The sequence below is a fragment of the Perissodus microlepis genome, chromosome 23, assembly GCF_051167445.1.
Source record: "Perissodus microlepis isolate ML-2025 ecotype Zambia chromosome 23, ASM5116744v1, whole genome shotgun sequence".
In the NCBI taxonomy this organism is placed as follows: domain Eukaryota; kingdom Metazoa; phylum Chordata; class Actinopteri; order Cichliformes; family Cichlidae; genus Perissodus; species Perissodus microlepis.
In genome coordinates, this window is record NC_140482.1 from 16,575,625 (window position 1) to 16,594,555 (window position 18,931).

The following is an 18,931-nucleotide window of genomic DNA, read 5'->3' on the forward strand; positions in this document are numbered from 1 at the left end:
TCTGAATTAATATAAATTATGTCTGTGCAGAGAGTTACCAGAACTTTACCTGTTTTTTCAAGTTCTCTGATTTATTTAATTTACTGCAGCAACATTTCTTTATTGTGTAGAAAAACTGATGAAAAACTGATGAAAAAAATCATGCTTCTTTTTCTTAAATTAAATGGGATTCAATGTGTAGTTAAACATCTTTACACTGACAGAAAGGGGAGTTTCAGTATATGTCCCACGATGTAAAAATGAGTTTGGCATGGCTGTACTAAACAGGATCTTCTTCCTGTGAAAACTCTACATTTATATCCTCACAGTGACTGAACAACCAGGATTCAAATGCATCATCCTAATAGGAGCCGGTGACTTGACAGGGGGTGTATTATAAATCACGTTCAGCGAGGTGCCTTCAGGTTTAACTCGGGGTTTAAAGTGTCATAGGAAGGGTTTGCATTTTTAAGGTGGTACACTGTCATCTTTACTTGTGTTGAACACCTGTACTGCTTGAGGACAGCTAACAAATCGACACGTATGAAAGTGCAGTGCACTGATGGTGCATTTCTAATAATGGGATCACTATTTGGAGAAGAACTATGGGTGGATTGTGAGCGGCTCAAACAATGTGCATCTACAGCTTTGGGTGGTATAGATTCTTAGTTAAGTAAACTGCTTTTTTTGCAAGCTTATTTAAGTGCTTGATGATCTCAGAAGATTTGCAAGTAAGCCGACCTTCCTATGTAAATTATGTTTTTACAGTGCTGTTTACCTACACCAGGGTAAAAGTGGAGTTAATGTCCTACAACACATAAGAATACACAGATGTAAATACAGTCAAATCTACTTCTGCACTAATAATGGTTAATACCTTATGCTTCAACACGTCTTTGTACTTTTCCAGCTCTGGCTGCAGCAATTATGTTGCTTTTAGCTGGTTTAGTATTTCTAAATTCCTCTGATTTGTTGTTCTTTTTATCAGAAAAGTGCAGCTCAATCCGGACAATGTTTGCAATTAATCATCTAGTGGCAACAAATACACTGATTGATTCAGAAAACCTGGCTTTTACTTGCAGATCTGAAAATCCTCATCATAACAAGGCTTACCCTGATTGCAGTTTTTAGGTTTAATGAAGCCAGATGAAGCAGAGATATCACAGGTATTTTCAGCTTGCTTCATAGTACAGGTGCCTGGGTGAGTTAGCTAGTGCCACATCCAGAGACACAAACGAACAAGAAGAGACAGTTTAAAACAGCTACGTGCTGACATCGATATTATTCTATAATCAGCTTAACTCATATTTTCAATTATCTGAGTAATATCCTCAATATTTATGTGGCCAGTAAAATCTGGCTTTGGGGTTTAATTTGGAAAATGAATAAATTAGAACTAATGAGTTAATGCATAGCTTTGGTTCACGAGTTTGTCTTTTTGAGATTGATATTGGCTTTTAAATTTAATCTACTCTGCAATCTGTGGGTTTATCTTCAAAAAGATATCCAATTAATCTCTTCAGTCTCAACAAACATGGATTTAGATTAGGAGACGTTTGCGTGCAGATACAGTATTTGAGTCTCGAACTGTAAGTGCAGTCAGAACCGCAAACAGTGGGAGTTAATGCAGTGTAAAGATACAAGTTTGTTGGCTGTTAAGGGACAGACAGTATGGTGTGTCATTGTCACATCACAACAGAGCCCTGCTGGAAGAGCTTAACATTAGACTTTTGAGAAGACTCCATACCTTATTTCCTGACATCCCTCATGCAGTGTGGAACAAAGTCAACAACAGACAAATCTGCTGCTTAGAGAGGTAGTTACTGAATGAAAATGCATTGGATGGCTTTTACAGCCAGACTGATATATCAGCAGAACAATATGTTGGCTGATATCATTAGTCAGCCGATATATATATTGTGTCAGCTTTCATATTGGCCAATAAATGAAAATTGAAAAGGCAAAGAAGAAACAGGAGACACTATTGTATCGCAGACTTCCAATCAGGCAACTTGTTGTGACAAAAAAGCAGGATTAAATCGCACCATCACATTATCTTAGTAGGGACTCATAAATAACAGCAGACAACAAATTTTAGTGTAATCTGGGTTTTTTGTGTTTCTAAAAGAAGAAAAAATATCAACTGATATATCAGGTTTTTAAACGACAAAATATCGGTATTAGTATCGATCTTAAAGCTCCTATTATGGTTGGCTCCAATGAAAGTCTAAAGGATGCAATATTTTTATGACAAAAGAAATTCTCATTGTATGAAATCCAGTTTAGAGCGAAATCATCAATCTTACATGACGAATACGGTTATTTTCAGAAAGGCAACACAAAAACTTGTGCAGATTTTTCAGGACCTGTGTGTGTGTGTGCTCTGTCAAAGAATTTGATATAACTTGCTTTCGTTCCCAGACGGCACTTGTTAGTGAGATCAACTTAAGGGATTTGATGACAGTAAGAAGTACACATCTACAGAGTTAGCCTTTAAGAAATTATGGTTTCCTATTATTCATATTTTATGCAAATAATAGTTTAGTCAAATTTTGTTTTAATTGAGTCGTAATCCCACTTAATCCAGCATATTTCTGAGTGGGAGACATTACATTGCTTAATCAAAATGAATCATGGTTAATCCTATTTGTGATGAGTGAAGCTGTTCTTTTCAAGCCTTTGTTAGTGTGTGTGTGTGTGTGTGGAAGACTGAGCGAGTGAGCACACCCTGTTGCTGTCTGTCTGTCTGTGTGTGTGTCCTGTTTCATTGTCCCACTGCATTCATTATCCTCATCATTACCATGTCTCTGAAATCCGGGTCAGTGTCTCTTTTTCCTTTTTTTTTCTCACCCTCTCTTTTACTCCTAGCGCCCCCCGATCCTTCCCAGGGAACAATAAGTAGCATGCGTTAGAAGGATCAGGCAGATTCACTGTAAGGGAATTAGGGCCCTGAATGGCTTTCCCTAATTGGACTTGAATGGACTTTGTCTATGGGAAACTGGTTCTTAAAGATGAGCCTCTTACACACAATTGTCTCCTCTCTCGGTGTGGGAAGTGGGTTGAGCTGACAACTGTTTTAGCCACAGATGAGCAAGCACGCACATACACATGCACGCCCGGGACATTAATTGCATTGTGCAAAACTCTTGCCTTCTGACCAGACAATCACACATATAAGCACAAGACGCTGAGGTCGCTGCCGTCTCGTCTTCAGAGAGTCAGCAAGAATAATTAAGACCTCGTTAGGAGTGGAGGAGGATTAATTAGACGCTGGCTGGCTCGGGGAGCTCCGTCTAACTCACGCACTCTCACTTGCAAGTTGCCTGGCAGCTGAGGGTTTTTAACACTCTCGCTCGCTAATATGCATGCGCACACACACATTTATCAGCGAGAGCCCTGAAGACTCTTGCCTTGAGAGGCTGAAATGATATCTGGATGCTGCCATCTCAGCAGGAATCAATTAGCGTCCAGCCCGCCTCTCACCCATCTTGTCAATTAGTTTCACGATGAGCAACACGGCCAATTTTGCCTTGTCAGGATATGAAGAGGAAAAAAGCTTTTTTTACTGATGCTGCTTAAACTGAACATCAGAAATGAACAATTTTATGAGCTTACTTAAATCTTTCCTCAGACCGTTTAGTTACATTGAGCTGATGTTAATGCAAAACTGTGTAACATGAAGCTGATTAACTATGCTTTTAATGATCTAATCTGTCTTTAAGCAAAAAATTTGACACAACAAAGATTAACCAATCAAAACTGGATACAAGTGATTAAAAATTCTAAGCGGCTTATTGCTAAAGCAAGGATTCTGCACACTATTCCTTAAGCAGCTGCAGTCCCTACACTGTGTGCTGCATGGTAAAGTAGAAATGACCTACAACATAAATTGAACAGAAAGTTCCTACAACAGCTATTCCTCCAGGAATCACGAGACACCTTCAGTGCTACGACTCGCAGATTTCTGTTGATTGTGCACATTCACGCTGTCCTCGGCAGAACTTGCCGAGCTATGGTGAATCTGGTTGAAGCGGGGGCGGGGGGCAGATTCTTAAAGGATGTGTGCGTTTGCCCTTCAAATGTGGCCCGGGGGCGGGGGGTGGGGTGTCACGGACCATCAAGGGAAGAAGAGTCGGGCCACCCTGACACTTTCTCTGACACTCTCTCTTTCCCCTTTTTCACTGCAAACAGAAAACGGCATTCCTCCACCTCAGCGCTTTTTCTCCTCCCCCCCTTCTGTTTTTTGTGGTTTGTGCTGATTGTGATGAGCTTTATGACAGAGTGGGTGGATAAGAGGGCAGGTGGTGACATGACTACATCTGACTACATGTGAAGTCGCTTCTACGCTTCTGATTTCAGGCTGTACCTACCCAAGTTACATTTTGTAGCCACCAGCATATTGATAAACTCTACCTGAGGTGGTTTTATACATTAAGACAGAAATGTAAAGAATTAAGAATAAACCATTTTATCAGTGTTGCATAGTTTGCCAACCAGAGGTCCAAGCAGAGTCGGGTCAGACATAAATGAATATACCATGACTTGTTGTGATCGATTATTTTTATATAGCACCATCATGTTACCTCAGTATGAACTCATAAATAACAAATCTGTTTATGTTTCATGTTTCTGAAAGAAAAGAATATCAACCAGTGTATCAGATTTTTAAATCATCAAATATTGGTATTGGTATCGATCTTAAAAATCCTATATTGGCTTTATTTTCCAATGAAAATCTAAAGGATGCATTATTCTTAAGTCCAGTTGTGGAAGCAAAACTAATGCACATAAACAAACAAAAAGTTTGTAGTGAAAATAATATGAAAATGATCATATCTATTTTCAATTCCTTTGGGTAATCAGGCTTTTTGAAGCACCTCCCACATTTGATTAGTCCGATGGGAACTTGTGGTGTACTGTTCCCACACCAGCTCAACAGAGCTGGGATCCGGTGACTGTGCCGACTTCTCTTTTTATATGCAAAATACCCCCGACTGCCTCTTCTTTAACCTCCTGAGACCAGACCTCTTCTTTGGGATGCATTTTTAATTTCTTATAGCTATCTATGATTAGTTGGAGTCATTAAGTATAAAAATACTAAGCATCATCTTAAATATGGGTTTGTTTATATTAATTCATTATAGACAGCATAACATGATAAAGTCACGACTGTTAAGGTTGAAACACTTTATTAAGCAGAGTGGAGGATAAGGTTTGGAAAACCCAAAATGTAATTTTGATGACGCAAAGTTTAAGGGGGAAATTTCACCAGAATCAAGTGTTGGCTGTCGATGCTGAAGTTGCTGATTGTTGAGTACCAGTTAACAGAGCTGTTTCTCATACTAGACTCTCTGATGTACTCAGTTATACACTGATTAGAAACAGTTTGTGCCATTTTATTTTATTATACTGTCGTATAAAAAATTCACTATTTTAACCATTTCTCACATTTCTTAGAAGAAAACTACTTTTGTTGACCTTTGTGAGACTGTAATTGAAGTCCGATGTTCTCCTTTAGTCATCAAAGCTGTTCCAACATGGCTGGAAAATGGCTTTTATAATAATCAATTAGCCTTTTAACACGCTATGCTTACATTACGTAGCCCAGTGTGGCACTGGAGCACGGTGTGATGGCTGCATGAAAATGACATATGAAGCCCATTAAAAGTCTTAACCACTGTCAATGCCCTGATTATTTGTTATTGTTAATATTATTAAAAACAAAACTTTGATTACACAAAAAAAAGAAGGCGATTTCTAAGTGACCCCAAACTTTTGAGTGAATCGTGTAATTATATTTGAGACTTTGTAAAATGCTGGCAATTTGAATTCAAATTGGGACTTAAATGATTATTTAATTGATGCCTATCACCTTTTACTTCAATGATCAGACAGTGAAGAAGCAAAATTTAGGTTTTCGAAAATTTTGCTGGATTTAAAATTCTTACATCAGCATCCTCAGATAAACTGTGATACATCTTCCAACTTCTTAGGTGGATCATATCTGGAAGCCTGTATGGTACAGATACACAAACAGTTGCATTATTAACCTTTATTTATTCATGAAAATAAGACTAAAATATGTTAATTATTAATGTGGGCATCCTTGTTATCCTACTTTGAGTTTGTGGCAGGATGGTTATGTTTTTTTTTTTTACAGATGACATCTTCTTGTATGTGTTAATTGCTGAGTTATCAGATTCCCTTTATGCTACTCTTTTGTGGGTCACCAACACACTCACACACACACTCTTCCCTCCTGTCACTATGCTCTTTAAAACCAACTCCCTTTCCTTCTCCTGCACACACACACACAGCACCATGCTCTATTATGCTCCATTATGTCACCCCCTCTAACTGTTCCTGAAAAAATATCTCTTTCCCTCGGCCGTCCTCCGCTGCGCTCCCTCTCCGTGCATTCCTATTTTTTTCTCCACGCTGCCTCGCACCATTCGGCTCGCTCTCCCCCGTCTGTCTTTCTTTCCCTCTATCTCTCTCGCTTATCCCTCGCTCCTGTGAGACAATGTCTTGTAACAATACTGAGCTTAATCTCTGTGTCAAAGCCGTTTTTCCCCTCCACTGAGCACACACACACAAACACACCACATACACTTTCACTGGGCTGTCGCTGCGCTTTTTAAAAAACATTAATGTGTGGGGTTTTTATTTCTTTTTCCAGAGAACGATGAAAACTCAGACATATTTTATATGTAATGCTGCCTTAAAAACCTCCAAATGATTCTCTTAAAACTTGCAGAAATCTCTTAAAATATGTTCAGCCCTTCAAGTTTGTTGTGCATTTTCACACACAGTGCTTACTGTACGCACTGATACTTTCCCTTTTCCTTCCTTTATTCCTGCTCTATATCCTGTGATACAAATATACAAGAAGTTTATCTATTTAAAGGTGGAAAATTATCAAAAAAGAATCATTTATTGGTGCAGGAAAATGATGATTTGCCAATTACGTGAAATTGTAGCTGTTTGTTTCCAAAGTTAAATTAGTATTTGATATCACTATAACTAGCTTGATGTTAATTTAGTAAAAGCTCAGTTATTTAATAACATTTTGGTAAAAACAACTTCGCTAAACTAAAAAACTGGATCGGAACAGACGTTTTCCGCAGTGGTCGTAAGGCTGATGAGGATGAGGGTTTAACGAGTTGTTAATGTCAGTTTGGCTCTGTGTGAAAGCCCACACTGGCATAACAATAAGTTAATATTTGGGATATTCTTGTGTGATTGCTGCAGTTTAAAGAGATGTTTTTTCTTCAGCGAGGAGCCTAAAGGTGTTCGTTGTACTAGTGGCTAATGAGGAGGACAAATACAGACGTGTGGAGAGGGGGTGGTTGATTGGGGCAATAGTTCCTGTTTTTCTCTAACTTCCAGTGTACGTATACACACCAAAAAATTCAAATAAAAAACAACACTGTCTACATTCCTTCTTATTATTTAGTCCCAGCACAGTGTTGACATACAATTAGAGCTATATTTGCATAGACTTGCATGGAAAATGTAGGCTGCAGAACAAAAAGCAAATTCATCTGAACATGTAGTGCCACAATGTAATGTGAGCATTCATACGGAGGCCCAGTTCAAGGCAAATTTGATGATAGAGCATCAGGCAAATAAGTTCCAAAGAAAACATCAGCTGTGCTATGATACGTCTACATCAACAAACAGGAAGCAGCAATAAGCAGTCCGTCTTCTGCCTCTTTTTCGAAGATTTGTTACCTTACAACCAAAAGTCATCAAAAATTTCTGCACAATGGATCGTGTTAATTGGTATGATTCAACAAAAAATACTTTAACACAACCTGATGCTGCTAAAAAGAGAACACAAACATAAATAACAAACTCCCTGAGGTTTCTTCCTGTTAAATGGCAGTTTATCCTTCCCACTGTCGCCAAATGCTTGCTCATAGTGGGTTGAGTGATTGTTGGAGCTTTCTCTGTATTCTTGTAGGGTCTTTAATTTACAATATAAAGCACCTCGAGGTGACTGTCGTTGTGATTATGTAAATAAAACTAAATTGAATTAGTTTTAATTAGTTTTAATTAAATTTAGTTGAATTAAAACACACAACATTAGAGGACATGTTGTGATTTTGCTATTAAGACCAACAGTTCTATTGCACACATGCAGAAAATCCCAGCTCTACAGGAACAAGTGCATGCGGTGGAAATGTAATGTTAAAGCTCTTTTTTTTATATTTATGATGCTCTTCTCGTACAGTTCAATCGATGCATCACCTCCCAGCTGATCAAGTGGTTCAGCAACTTCAGGGAGTTCTACTACATCCAGATGGAGAAGTTTGCTCGGCAGGCCATCAACGAGGGCGTGACCGCTGCCGAGGAGCTGACTGTGGGGCGAGATGCCGAACTCTTCAGGGCACTCAACATGCACTACAACAAGGCCAACGACTTTGAGGTAAGCTGGGCCATATTTTTTAGGGGACGCCAGGTGTATTAATTTGTATAACAGGAAGTAGACGTTCCACTCAACGACAGAAAATATGGAGAGAAAATGGCAAATAGAGAGGGAAACTCAAAGTAAGCAACCGTGGGAAACTGTCACTCTACAGCACGTCTGTACTACTTGATATGTTGTTTATCTATGATGCTGCATTAGTATCAGAGTAACTAAAAAATAGTAATACCCTTAAAAAGACAAAAAGCAGAACTTGTGTATTTATTCACTGTATCATGGTGTGTGTGTGTGTGTGTGTGTGTGTGTGTGTGTGTGTGTGTGTGTGTGTGTGTGTGTGTGTGTGTGTGTGTGATATTTGTTTCATTTAATCAGCTCAATGATTTGCTTTGGTCGGCTGTCACTGTTTAGCATTGCTTTAGGTGCACCTGCACTAGTGTGTAGCTCACATATTGAAAGTGGAAGCAATAAGATATATCGCTGCTTCAATATTGTGCTCCACCTTTAATGGTAAGCCCTCTTAAACTTATGTTTTATCTTTAGTGGTGTTCTCTTGCAAAGTTTGGTGGTTTAACTTCTCTCTTAAACCCATACAAAATCTTCCAAAAACATGACATTTTTTGGAAAAGGTCTTTTGTTTGTTTGTTTGTTTGTTTGTTTTTTAATAAAAAATATCTGTTTGCCAAACTTTGGAATGCAATGTCAGGTTGCCTTCAGTTTAATTAAAGTACCATTTTTCTCCAAACATTTCAGAAATCAAAAGCCTCCTCGATCTAGTAAGACTGAAAAGTTTCCCATACTTTCTACCCGTTTCTCTCGTTACCGAATTAAAACTGAATTCAGCGTAGCTCAAACACACTCACTCACACAAATGTCCTCCACCAAGTCAGCTGTTCAGAGTGCAACAGTCACCTCACAATTCTGCTGAGGTGTGGATGTTGCTGTGTGTGTGCTCGATGAGGCGAGAGAGGACGCCGCTCGAGGCACGGGTGTCCTTGTCAAAGCGATTTGCAAAAGTCACATTCCCTCTCTCACTTTTCCTCTTCCAGTATTGGTCTAAGGGGACCTGAGGGCCCTTAAACTATCCAATGTAACATCAGCAGCATTTAGATGTCCATTAGCTTACACCTTATCGCTGACACACACACACACACACACTTCGTTTTTTCTTTTTTTGCTTAAGGATACAAATGCCAAAGCCTAAATGGATAAAGAGACTCGCAGACACGACACACCCTCATATTCATGCTGCAAAGGGTTTGTGATATTGAAGTAGGCTATTTGGAGAAATGAATAGCAAATGCTTTGCATAGTTTGCATAACAAGAGTCAGGTAGCATTTCACAGGTGTGTATGAAAAGGGCATGTACAGGAAGCGGACACACACATGCAAATAATGAGTATGTGTGATTATTTATAGAGATAGGAGGGTCAGGTTTAAAGTTCAAACTGGGTCCAGGAGACCTTTAAACCAGGGCTCAGTTGCACTTTTTTGGCCAAGGAGACAATCAAATTTGACTTTCTAGAGGAAGTAAAAGTCACAACAAGGTTTCTGTAGGTGAACCTGTGGTAGGATCATTACTAGCTGTTTTTTTTTTTTAAATCATCAAAAGCTTTCAGTTAAGCTTTTGATGACAGAAAGTGTTTGATTTGAGTTTGTACCGTTCATGCATTCATTAGTTGCATCCATTTGACTGCACAGTGCAGTTTGAAAATCAGCCCACAAACTCTTTAAACCTGAAACTGAGCTATTAAAGCCATTAAACACGTTTTGTTAAGAATTAGCATGTGATGTTGTGCACTTGTAACCAAACACTGTTAAAAATGATCTTATTTGTTCTTAGCTGCATTTGATTAAACTTTAAAATAAGGGGACTACATTAAAGTACTGGAAAAACATCATTCAGTGGCTAAGTTTTCGCGTACAAGACAAACACAAAAACTAGAGCCTTATCGAGACCACAAACCTTACGTAAAAGTCTTACGTCTTGAGTTGAGCATGCTCAGTGGTATGTACTAGTGTATTGCCAATTATATAACATATATATTATGTACCGCCAAAGCACAACAACAGCAACCTCAAGGATCTTTATATTGTAAGGTAAAGACCCTACAATAATAAAGAGAAAACCCCTAAAATCAAGTAACCCCCTGTGAGGAAGCATTTGGTAAAAGGGGGAAGGAAAAATTCACTTTTAACAGGAACGACCAGACACAGGGAGGGGTAGCCATCTGTTAGGGCTGAGGGAAAGAGTCAGCTGATAAACTATATTTTACTGCATCTATTTTAGTTTAACTGGGACAAATATTACAAAATGAGCTTCATATTGTGTTCATTTTTCACTTTAAATTCACAATTGATAGACAGATAATAGAGAAATAAAACCCGGTTTAGGGTCATAGTGGGGCTGAAGTCTAGCTATTATAGTGAGGTGAGATACACCCTGAACAGTTCCCCAGCCTGCTGCAGGAATAACACATTCACACTAATGGCCAATTTAGAAGTGCCAGTTAAACCGACCCATGCACGTCTTTGTACTGTGGAGAAAATGCAAAATTCCACACAAAAAGACCCCAGCTGGCCGTTAGATTCAAACTCACGACCTTTTTTGCTGTGCCAACTGACTCCAATATACGGCGGGTCTGAGAGGTCAAATGAACTGCACCTTAAGAAAACACCAGTAAATAGAAAAATGCTGCAAAAGCACACAAAATACAAAAGAATGTGAATAAAACACAACAGAAGTGTTTCTGGGGATAAAATAATGGGACAGACAAGCCGCGGAAGTGACAAGAAGTAAAGAATGCAAAGGATTGAACTTGGTATTGACACAGTATAAATCAGTGTTGTTAGGGAGAAAATGATGCATTGAGTATTTTAATCTTATGGTTCATATGAAATGAAGCTGTTTGCTGTTTGCTATTAGCCGTTTACTGTTAGCTTGTCGTTTCTGCCATGTTATTGTGTCCCCAAAAACACTTGCTTTCTTATTTTTGTATTTTCTTAGCATTTGCTGCGGGGGGTTTTCTATTTCCGATGTATCTTATTCATCTTTTGTTCATTTTTTATCTGTTCCCATTATGTTTTTTGTGCTTTTCAGTGTATTTGCCCTCTCAGGGCCACCGTACCTATGTGATCTGCCTAATTTTTTGCATCGGAGTAGCTGCCCTCTGCTGGCCATGGGTAAGAATGCTGATTATGACAGGTTTTTGCAGTTGAAGGCAAGGGGTGTGATTTTTTTTGTATCCGAAGCTTCATTTTACATTTGTTGTCCAGCTGTTTTGGTCACATGCAGCTACACAGTGCGGAGAGCGAGATACTTAAAACATACGCCAGATGGGTCCAGCACCTTGGTCTGGTGATTCAGCTTGTTTGGTAATTAGATGATAGATTGTTCTTCAGACCTGGAGGCCACATCCAGCTTTTATATAAAGTCAATAACTTATTATTAGCCTAGTTGGTCTTAACAGATGTCTGATTAAGAAGACTTGTGGTGAACAGTAAATATAGTAAATCAGTATAAATACAGATTGTGTTAGAAGTTATGAAGGTTTATAGTTATACTATAAAGCTATAATGCTTGTAAGGACATTAGAAAAAGGTCGAGTGTTCTCCAAGCAATGAAGTGTTTGTAACTGTGCATATACATTTTCTTCCCCTACTTTGTCCCCTTTTGTGCCTGCCTCTTCCTCCTCCTCCTCTCCTCACCTCCCTCCTTCTTTTCCGCCCTGAGGGAACATTACTGGCTAGGGACCCTCTCGCTCTCTCTGTCTCCTTCTCTTTTCCCCTCTCTCTCTCCCCCTCTGTCAAACTCAGAGGCGTGAAACTGGAACCACGGCCGATTCAGCAAGTCTCCCGACGTGTACACACACACACACACACACACACACACACACACACACACACACACACACACACACACAGAAGTCTTCTCCTTTCGCCAAATTTAGCATCATCAGAGTTCCACCTTGGTTTGTCCCCATCGCACCTCCCTCCCTCCTCTCCTTCCTCCACTTTTTGCTCTTTCCTTGCTCCCTCTCCTTCCTCCCCCTCTTCCTGCTGAATGTGTCCTCTATTGATATGGTCTCTTCGTCACCTCCTCTCCTTCGCATCCTCCTTTCATTTGCCTTTGTCCTCTCCTCTCCTCCTCTTTCTTATCGCCCTCCAATTCCTCCCCGTTGTCCCCTTAACTTTTCCCTCCACCTTTGCTCTAATTTTTGTTCTTCCCCTCCATAATCCTTCCATCCCATCTTATGTCTACTCTTACTATTGTGTCATCATCTTTATTATTGTTACTTTTTACATCTTTGTACTTCCAAGGTTATGTTTTCCTGGTTAAAATGGAGCCAAATCTTAACTAAAGCTCTATGTGGTGAATTTTTAAAATGGCCCATGCTTCGGTTGAGGAAACAAAAAAGCCTGTCATTAGTAAAGTTACAGGGCCAGCATTTTAAATAGTTATTGCAGTGGAAAGGTAAGTGATGTGTGTGTGTGTGTGTGTGTTGGCGTAAACAGGCCCCAGTAATTATAGCACCTTCATTAATTACCTTCTCCTCCAGCCACATTCTTTCAACTCTTCTTTCTTGTTTACCTCTCCCTCTCTCTCACTGTCTCTCCATCCTTACTCTCTCCTCACCCCCCCACCCCCCCCACCCCAATCTCTGAAACAATTTTGTGCTAATTGCAGCTCTGCCCACCAACTAATGAGGAAGGCGAAAAGAAGAAGGAAACTGGAGTAAGGGAGGGAGGAAACAGGGAATAGTCTCATCTTCAAAAACCAAACAAAAAAAAGACAGAGGGGTTTTCTTTGCCAGGACGCTCAGGGAAAGGTGTCAGCTCCTACCTTCTGCCAGGAGGGAGAGAAATGTTTCCTCTTTTTTTTAATATACCGAGAACAGATTGACGAGTTGTTGGTTAAGGCTGCCAGCAGCATTAGGCGTGCCGCTCCTGACTTGCCTGAGAGTGTGTGTTTTGAACTTATTAAGGATTTATGCTTTGGTGGGTTAGGCCTGCCAGAGCTAAACATGCAGACTGACTCCAACAGTACCTGCTCAGCTCGGCTCAGCTCGGCTCAGGCTTTAGGGTTTTCCATTAGGTGGTAGTGCCTGGTACCAGGAACATTTTTAACCCTCAGCCATAAAAGGCTGATGAGGTATTCTTCTCACCCTGCGGGGCGGGCAGCTGGGTGACTTGGACACCCAAGTTGGTGAATGCGATAAGTCCAGAACAAAGTGACATAGGAGTTTCAAGTTGATGCCACAGGTGTATCTACTAAAAATCTCAGACGAGCTTGAATCTCAGTGACCTTGACCTTAAGGTCAGAGGTCAAATTTTTTGAAAATCTTTTGAACACGATAACTCAATAAGGAAGTCACATAGGACTTTGATACCATAGGCGTATCTACTTGAAGGCTGAGGCCAGAGTTCCAAGCGAGCTGAGTCGGTCTGAAAATGTGGCGTCAGCAGACTGCTCGCCACTGATTGGCGCCACTCGATGAGTCGTGAGAGCAACAAGAAAAATGACAGCATCGCCTTGATATCTGTGTTTGTGTCTCATACAAATGATGTCACGGGACTTTAATCACATTGCTGTAACATCTCTGCACACATTAGGTGGTACACAGTTGAAATGGAAAATGTTGGAAATTGGGTCGAGTCCAGCCGAGTGGGAGCTAGTGGAAATTACACTTAACTGTGGAAAAATGGAGGCCTAGTGTGTAGATGGGGACGAGGCTGTTATGTTTCCATGTGTGAGAATTCAATGAGCGATAAGATGTACAATGAGATGTTTTTATGAAGCCTTCTAGAGGACGTTCTCATCTTTCCATTTCAAGGATCCTTACTGTCTCTGTCAGCACAGCTGCACATCACACACACACACACACACACACACACACACACACACACACACACACACACACACACACACACACACACACACCTACACACACAAATACACACAGATACTCATTTGTATTTGTCTGAAAGGAGCAGAGATGCCCTCCCTTGGAGGGTGGGTGTGGTTTCTGCTAAAATCTACCCTTTGACTTTGAACGACACATACACACACTCACTCACAAACACCTGGAGGCCACAGGCTGGTCACACACTCACATTTCAGGGCTATTCGATTTCATAAGCTGTGCACTTCATGAAAGGCTAAACTCCTCATGTCTTTCTCCGCCGTTTTAGATTCTTTGTTACCCTTTCGCTCTCGTTATTCATCTATTCAATCGTCTTTTCCGCTTCTTCTTCACATGAGCCGGGTGAAAAGGGTGTCTGAGCTCAACTCCCAGGAATCGATTTTGGGAGGCGTGTTTCTCTTCACACTGGTAACAATAAAAAAAACAAAACCCTGAGTGCAGATTTTTTCCCCCATTTCTTAAATATGAGTTCTCCGTATCAGCGTCAACCTTAAGTTTGTCATTGTTCCCTTAATTTTAATCAGTCTGTCTGCCGTCCTCACCTCTTCTAGTCATAACCTACCCAGAAGGGGCAAACACACACACACACACACACACACACACACACACACACACACACACATACACACACACACACACACACACACACACACAGTAATTCATCAGCCCTTTTGAGAGGAGGTGAATTTCAAAGACTACACCTGTCCTGCTTTCTTTTGCTCTCCACCCTCTTTTTTTTTCTTCTCAGCTCTGATCTCTGCCTCATTCTGCATTCAGAGCTTTGGACTTGGTATTTAAAGTACGCTCGCTGTGCTTCATGTGATGTTGGGTTTTGAGCACTTCTAGAGACACCAGCTTTTAATTTGACACCACCGCCAGGTATTTAATGTTTCCCGCCCTTGTAAAAATATTAAAAGAACAAATTAAAATACAAATGTTTAAAAGGGCGTAAGGGAACCGGCTCAGATTAACAGTACAAGCGTTAGTCCTCTATGAAGCTGTTATACCATACTTATTTGCTTTGCTGTGTATATGCCTGCGTAGGTCAGGGTGGAGGGGGATGGGCACTACAGAGGTTGGGACAGCGACACCTGACACCAGCATCCTGTAACACATTGTGAACTGCAGGCTGTTGAAACACTTAGGAAAAGATCTGAGTCGTGCTAAAAGGTGAAGTCAAAACACTGAAGTGTGTGTCTAATTATGAGCAGACACAGTTTAACGAGAGTTTCCTCGTGACTTCACTTCTCTACAAAAGCCTTGAAGTTTTGAAAGGTGCATTGTTTTAATTACTCGTTATAAGTTGTATATGTGACACTGCGTTTCTGTGCGACACACGCAGATCCATAAATTACATGAACACACACTCTCGAGGCTGCTGTCATTCCGAGAATGAGCTCCGAGTCTTCCCCGCCATCTCTTGCTTTCTATTGCTGGTTGACAGAGAGCGGTATGCTGCAGACAATGCCACCTGCCAGTTTCTGTCACTATAATTATAGCTATCTGCCTGCAGTGTGTGTGTGTGTGTGTGTGTGTGTGTGTGTGTGTGTGTGTGTGTGTGTGTGTGTCTTAGTATTCCAGTTGAGAAGAAGAAGGCATCATCTTTGTCACTGAGCCTGATTGGAGTCACGAGGGGCGGTTTATGTGTGTGTTTGTGCATGTGTGTGACTGTGTATGGTCTTCCTGCAACTCTGTGTGTGTGTTGAGCATGCAGTGATTCCCTTCTCCTACCCCAGCTGTCTCCTTAGCTTTAACAATAGGCCTGGTAACAAAGACGTGGCCTTCAGCCTCTATCATGTGATGCTAGTGGTCTGCAGCCTCTCAGTCAGATGACCAAGGCTATTGTTCTTTATGGGTGACACACATAAACGCACGCACACAAGGAAGACTACACACACACACACACACAAACACACACACACACACATCTGAGGAGGAACAGCACGTGTGTGAACAGGCACGCGCGAAACCGGAGCAGGCGGAGAAACGAAGACGCTTGTAATGATAGCACACAAAACGCAGACACTGATGAGATAGTGACAACAGACACACACACACAGGCCCAATCTCAGGACGCAGACCCTTCCTCTCAGTCACATGCCGTTTGAACAAAGAGAAACGTTATTGTCACTGTCCTGCTGACAGTGAGATCAGTGACTGATTGACAAAAGAGCAGCTGAGAAAGGAAACATATTGCCGATGTCCTGGAGGAGCCTCCAGTCTCCACTCTGACTTCTAATGTTACACTTACTGACTAAAAGCTCACACTCAGGCACTCACATTGTTGAGAAACAGATGAGACGCATCGATATGCCGTCAAATTGATATTTATTCACCTGTGTGTGAGGAAGCTTTGAATCAGCATCATATTTCCTGATTTACGTGGGAATGGCTGCTACGTGCCCACTGCGAATGTCAGTGACTGTGTCAAAGAGCGACTTAGGTAGCTCAATGTTATTTATGTGAAGTGGCTGGGAGGCTGAATGGTGTGTTGCTTTTTTTCAAAAGCTCCTAAATGTTCGGGGTCCCCAAACTCACAGCTTCTAAGGTGTGTCACGCTAAAATTATGCAACCAGAGGGCAAGATACAGATGCAGGTGAGCTTTAGGAGGCTTCTTTCTTAATGATGAACAGATGAGTTTGAATGTAGGAAAACAAAGGAATGCAGACACAGATGGGATAAAAAGTCAACATCTTGGGGCACATATAGCTCACTAGATAGTGCAGGTGACCCATATGTCAGTAGGCTCAGATTCAAGCCTGGCCGGGACACTTTACTATGTGTGGTTCCCTTTGTTTTGCTCTCTGTACAGTTCGGTCAAAAGGTTTATCTTCCAGCCAATATCTCTGACTCAGTGTTTAACCAAACGTTAGTCTTACAACTATGCTGAACGCTGTAACACTAAGCACCACAAGCTAAATCTAGACCGCTGTAAGATCCACCACAGGAAAATATGAAATAAAAAAGATTTTTTTTAAGACTGAGCCAGAGTTAACAGGTAAGATTCAGGAATACCCACCAGCAAATGTGTCCGTCTGCATTCACGTTTCCTTCCAGATGTTGATTAGCTGACGAGTGGGTCCTGATAGAGAAGGAGGCACCAGTGGAGCTCATCAGGAACAGGAGATTTATTCTCTATTGCACTGGATTGACACTCAGACTTACCAAGTGCCCATTTTTCCAATTTAAAAATGCCGTTAGATCTTTTTCTATATGTAGAAGAAAAGGAGATTCTACTCGTGCGTGACATGGTCAGAGCTCTGGACAGTCACATTGTCTAACATTAAGTAACATAACTTTGTGATGTGTTGGGCTCCCAGGCGTCTTACCACTTCCTCTTTAAAGCTTACCTGCTTTGGTTTGGACTTTTTTCTTTCTCCCCTCAGCATATAACTGCTGAAATGCTGAAACAATGGCTAGCGGTGATGCATACATCTACCAAACTTTTACTTTTAAACTAGATTCAAACGCTTTAAAAACAACAACAACAAAAAACAGGGCAGCTCTGTGTCATTTGGATGTCTCTTAGACCTCTAATCAACAGAAAATTGCACTGAGCTAAAATACAGAATGTTCCCGTTGAAGGAGAAAGGGTGACAGGAAAAAGATGTAGAGGGAGAATGGACTCTCTTTGCTGGCTGTGTGTTTGTGTGTGTGTGTGTGTGTGTGTGTGTGTGTGTGTGTGTGTGTGTGTGTGTGTGTGTGTGTGTGTGTGTGTGTGTGTTTGTATTTTCCTGCCAGGGTGTGTGTGACCAAAGCCAGGTCTGATAGCAGTGAAAGCGAGAGAGTGAGAGAGAAGGAAAAAGGAAGCAGATGCCTGTGTGTTGGCACAAAAAAAGATACGTCCACTCAGTGCCTCACATACACACACACACTCATATAACAGCATTTGCTCAGTCCACAGAAGGAGCAGCACATGAAAGAGTTCCAGTATTGTCTCCATGATAGAGAAATACTCCACTGACCAACAGCACAGTGGACCTCAAGGCCACAGAGCGAATGAATAGCAAAGAAGAAGAAGACCGTGAGTGTGTGTTTGTGTGTTTGATGTGAAATTAAAGAGACTAAAGAGGAGGTTTGAAAAAGACAAGCAAGGTCAAAAATGATCAATGATCAAGCAAAGCACGCAAGTGAAAGCATTCAAGCAAATCCTGAAACAAATACAGACATCTCCTTCACTGACGGAGCGAAGCAGACAGACTTACAGAAAACAGAAGGAACAACACACACACACACACACACACACAGTCTCTGTTTGCACACCTTCATAGTCAAACATATGGTGTTTGTATAGTGATTTCTTAAGAGCACAATCTGTCTGTTTCCTCTTTCTGTGCAAGACGGTGAGTGAGGATGGAAAGGAAAAAACAACATAGACAAGCAGAAGACATATGGAAAGCAGAGGCAGCTGAGGACATGAAGACACAGACACACACACACACACACACACACACACACACACACACAGAGCGTATGCATCACTCTGGGTCTCATGGTGACAACATGAAGAGAAAAGGCATTAATCCTTCGGGGAGGATACGGGGAGCCAGAGGAAGAGGAGTGGCTTAAATTCAGAGGAAGAGGGAGGGAAAAGGAGAGA

At 41.0% G+C, this 18,931-nt stretch overlaps 1 protein-coding gene across 1 annotated transcript in view; it reads left to right on the forward strand.

Annotated features, from left to right (window-relative positions):
• The window catches only part of prox1a (prospero homeobox 1a), a 43,464-nt gene that overhangs the window by 12,153 nt on the left and 12,380 nt on the right, over positions 1-18,931 (forward strand). The window contains exon 6 of the mRNA XM_084921041.1: positions 8,216-8,410. Coding sequence (XP_084777167.1) covers positions 8,216-8,410 — 195 coding nt within the window. The remainder of the gene's footprint in view (positions 1-8,215; positions 8,411-18,931) is intronic.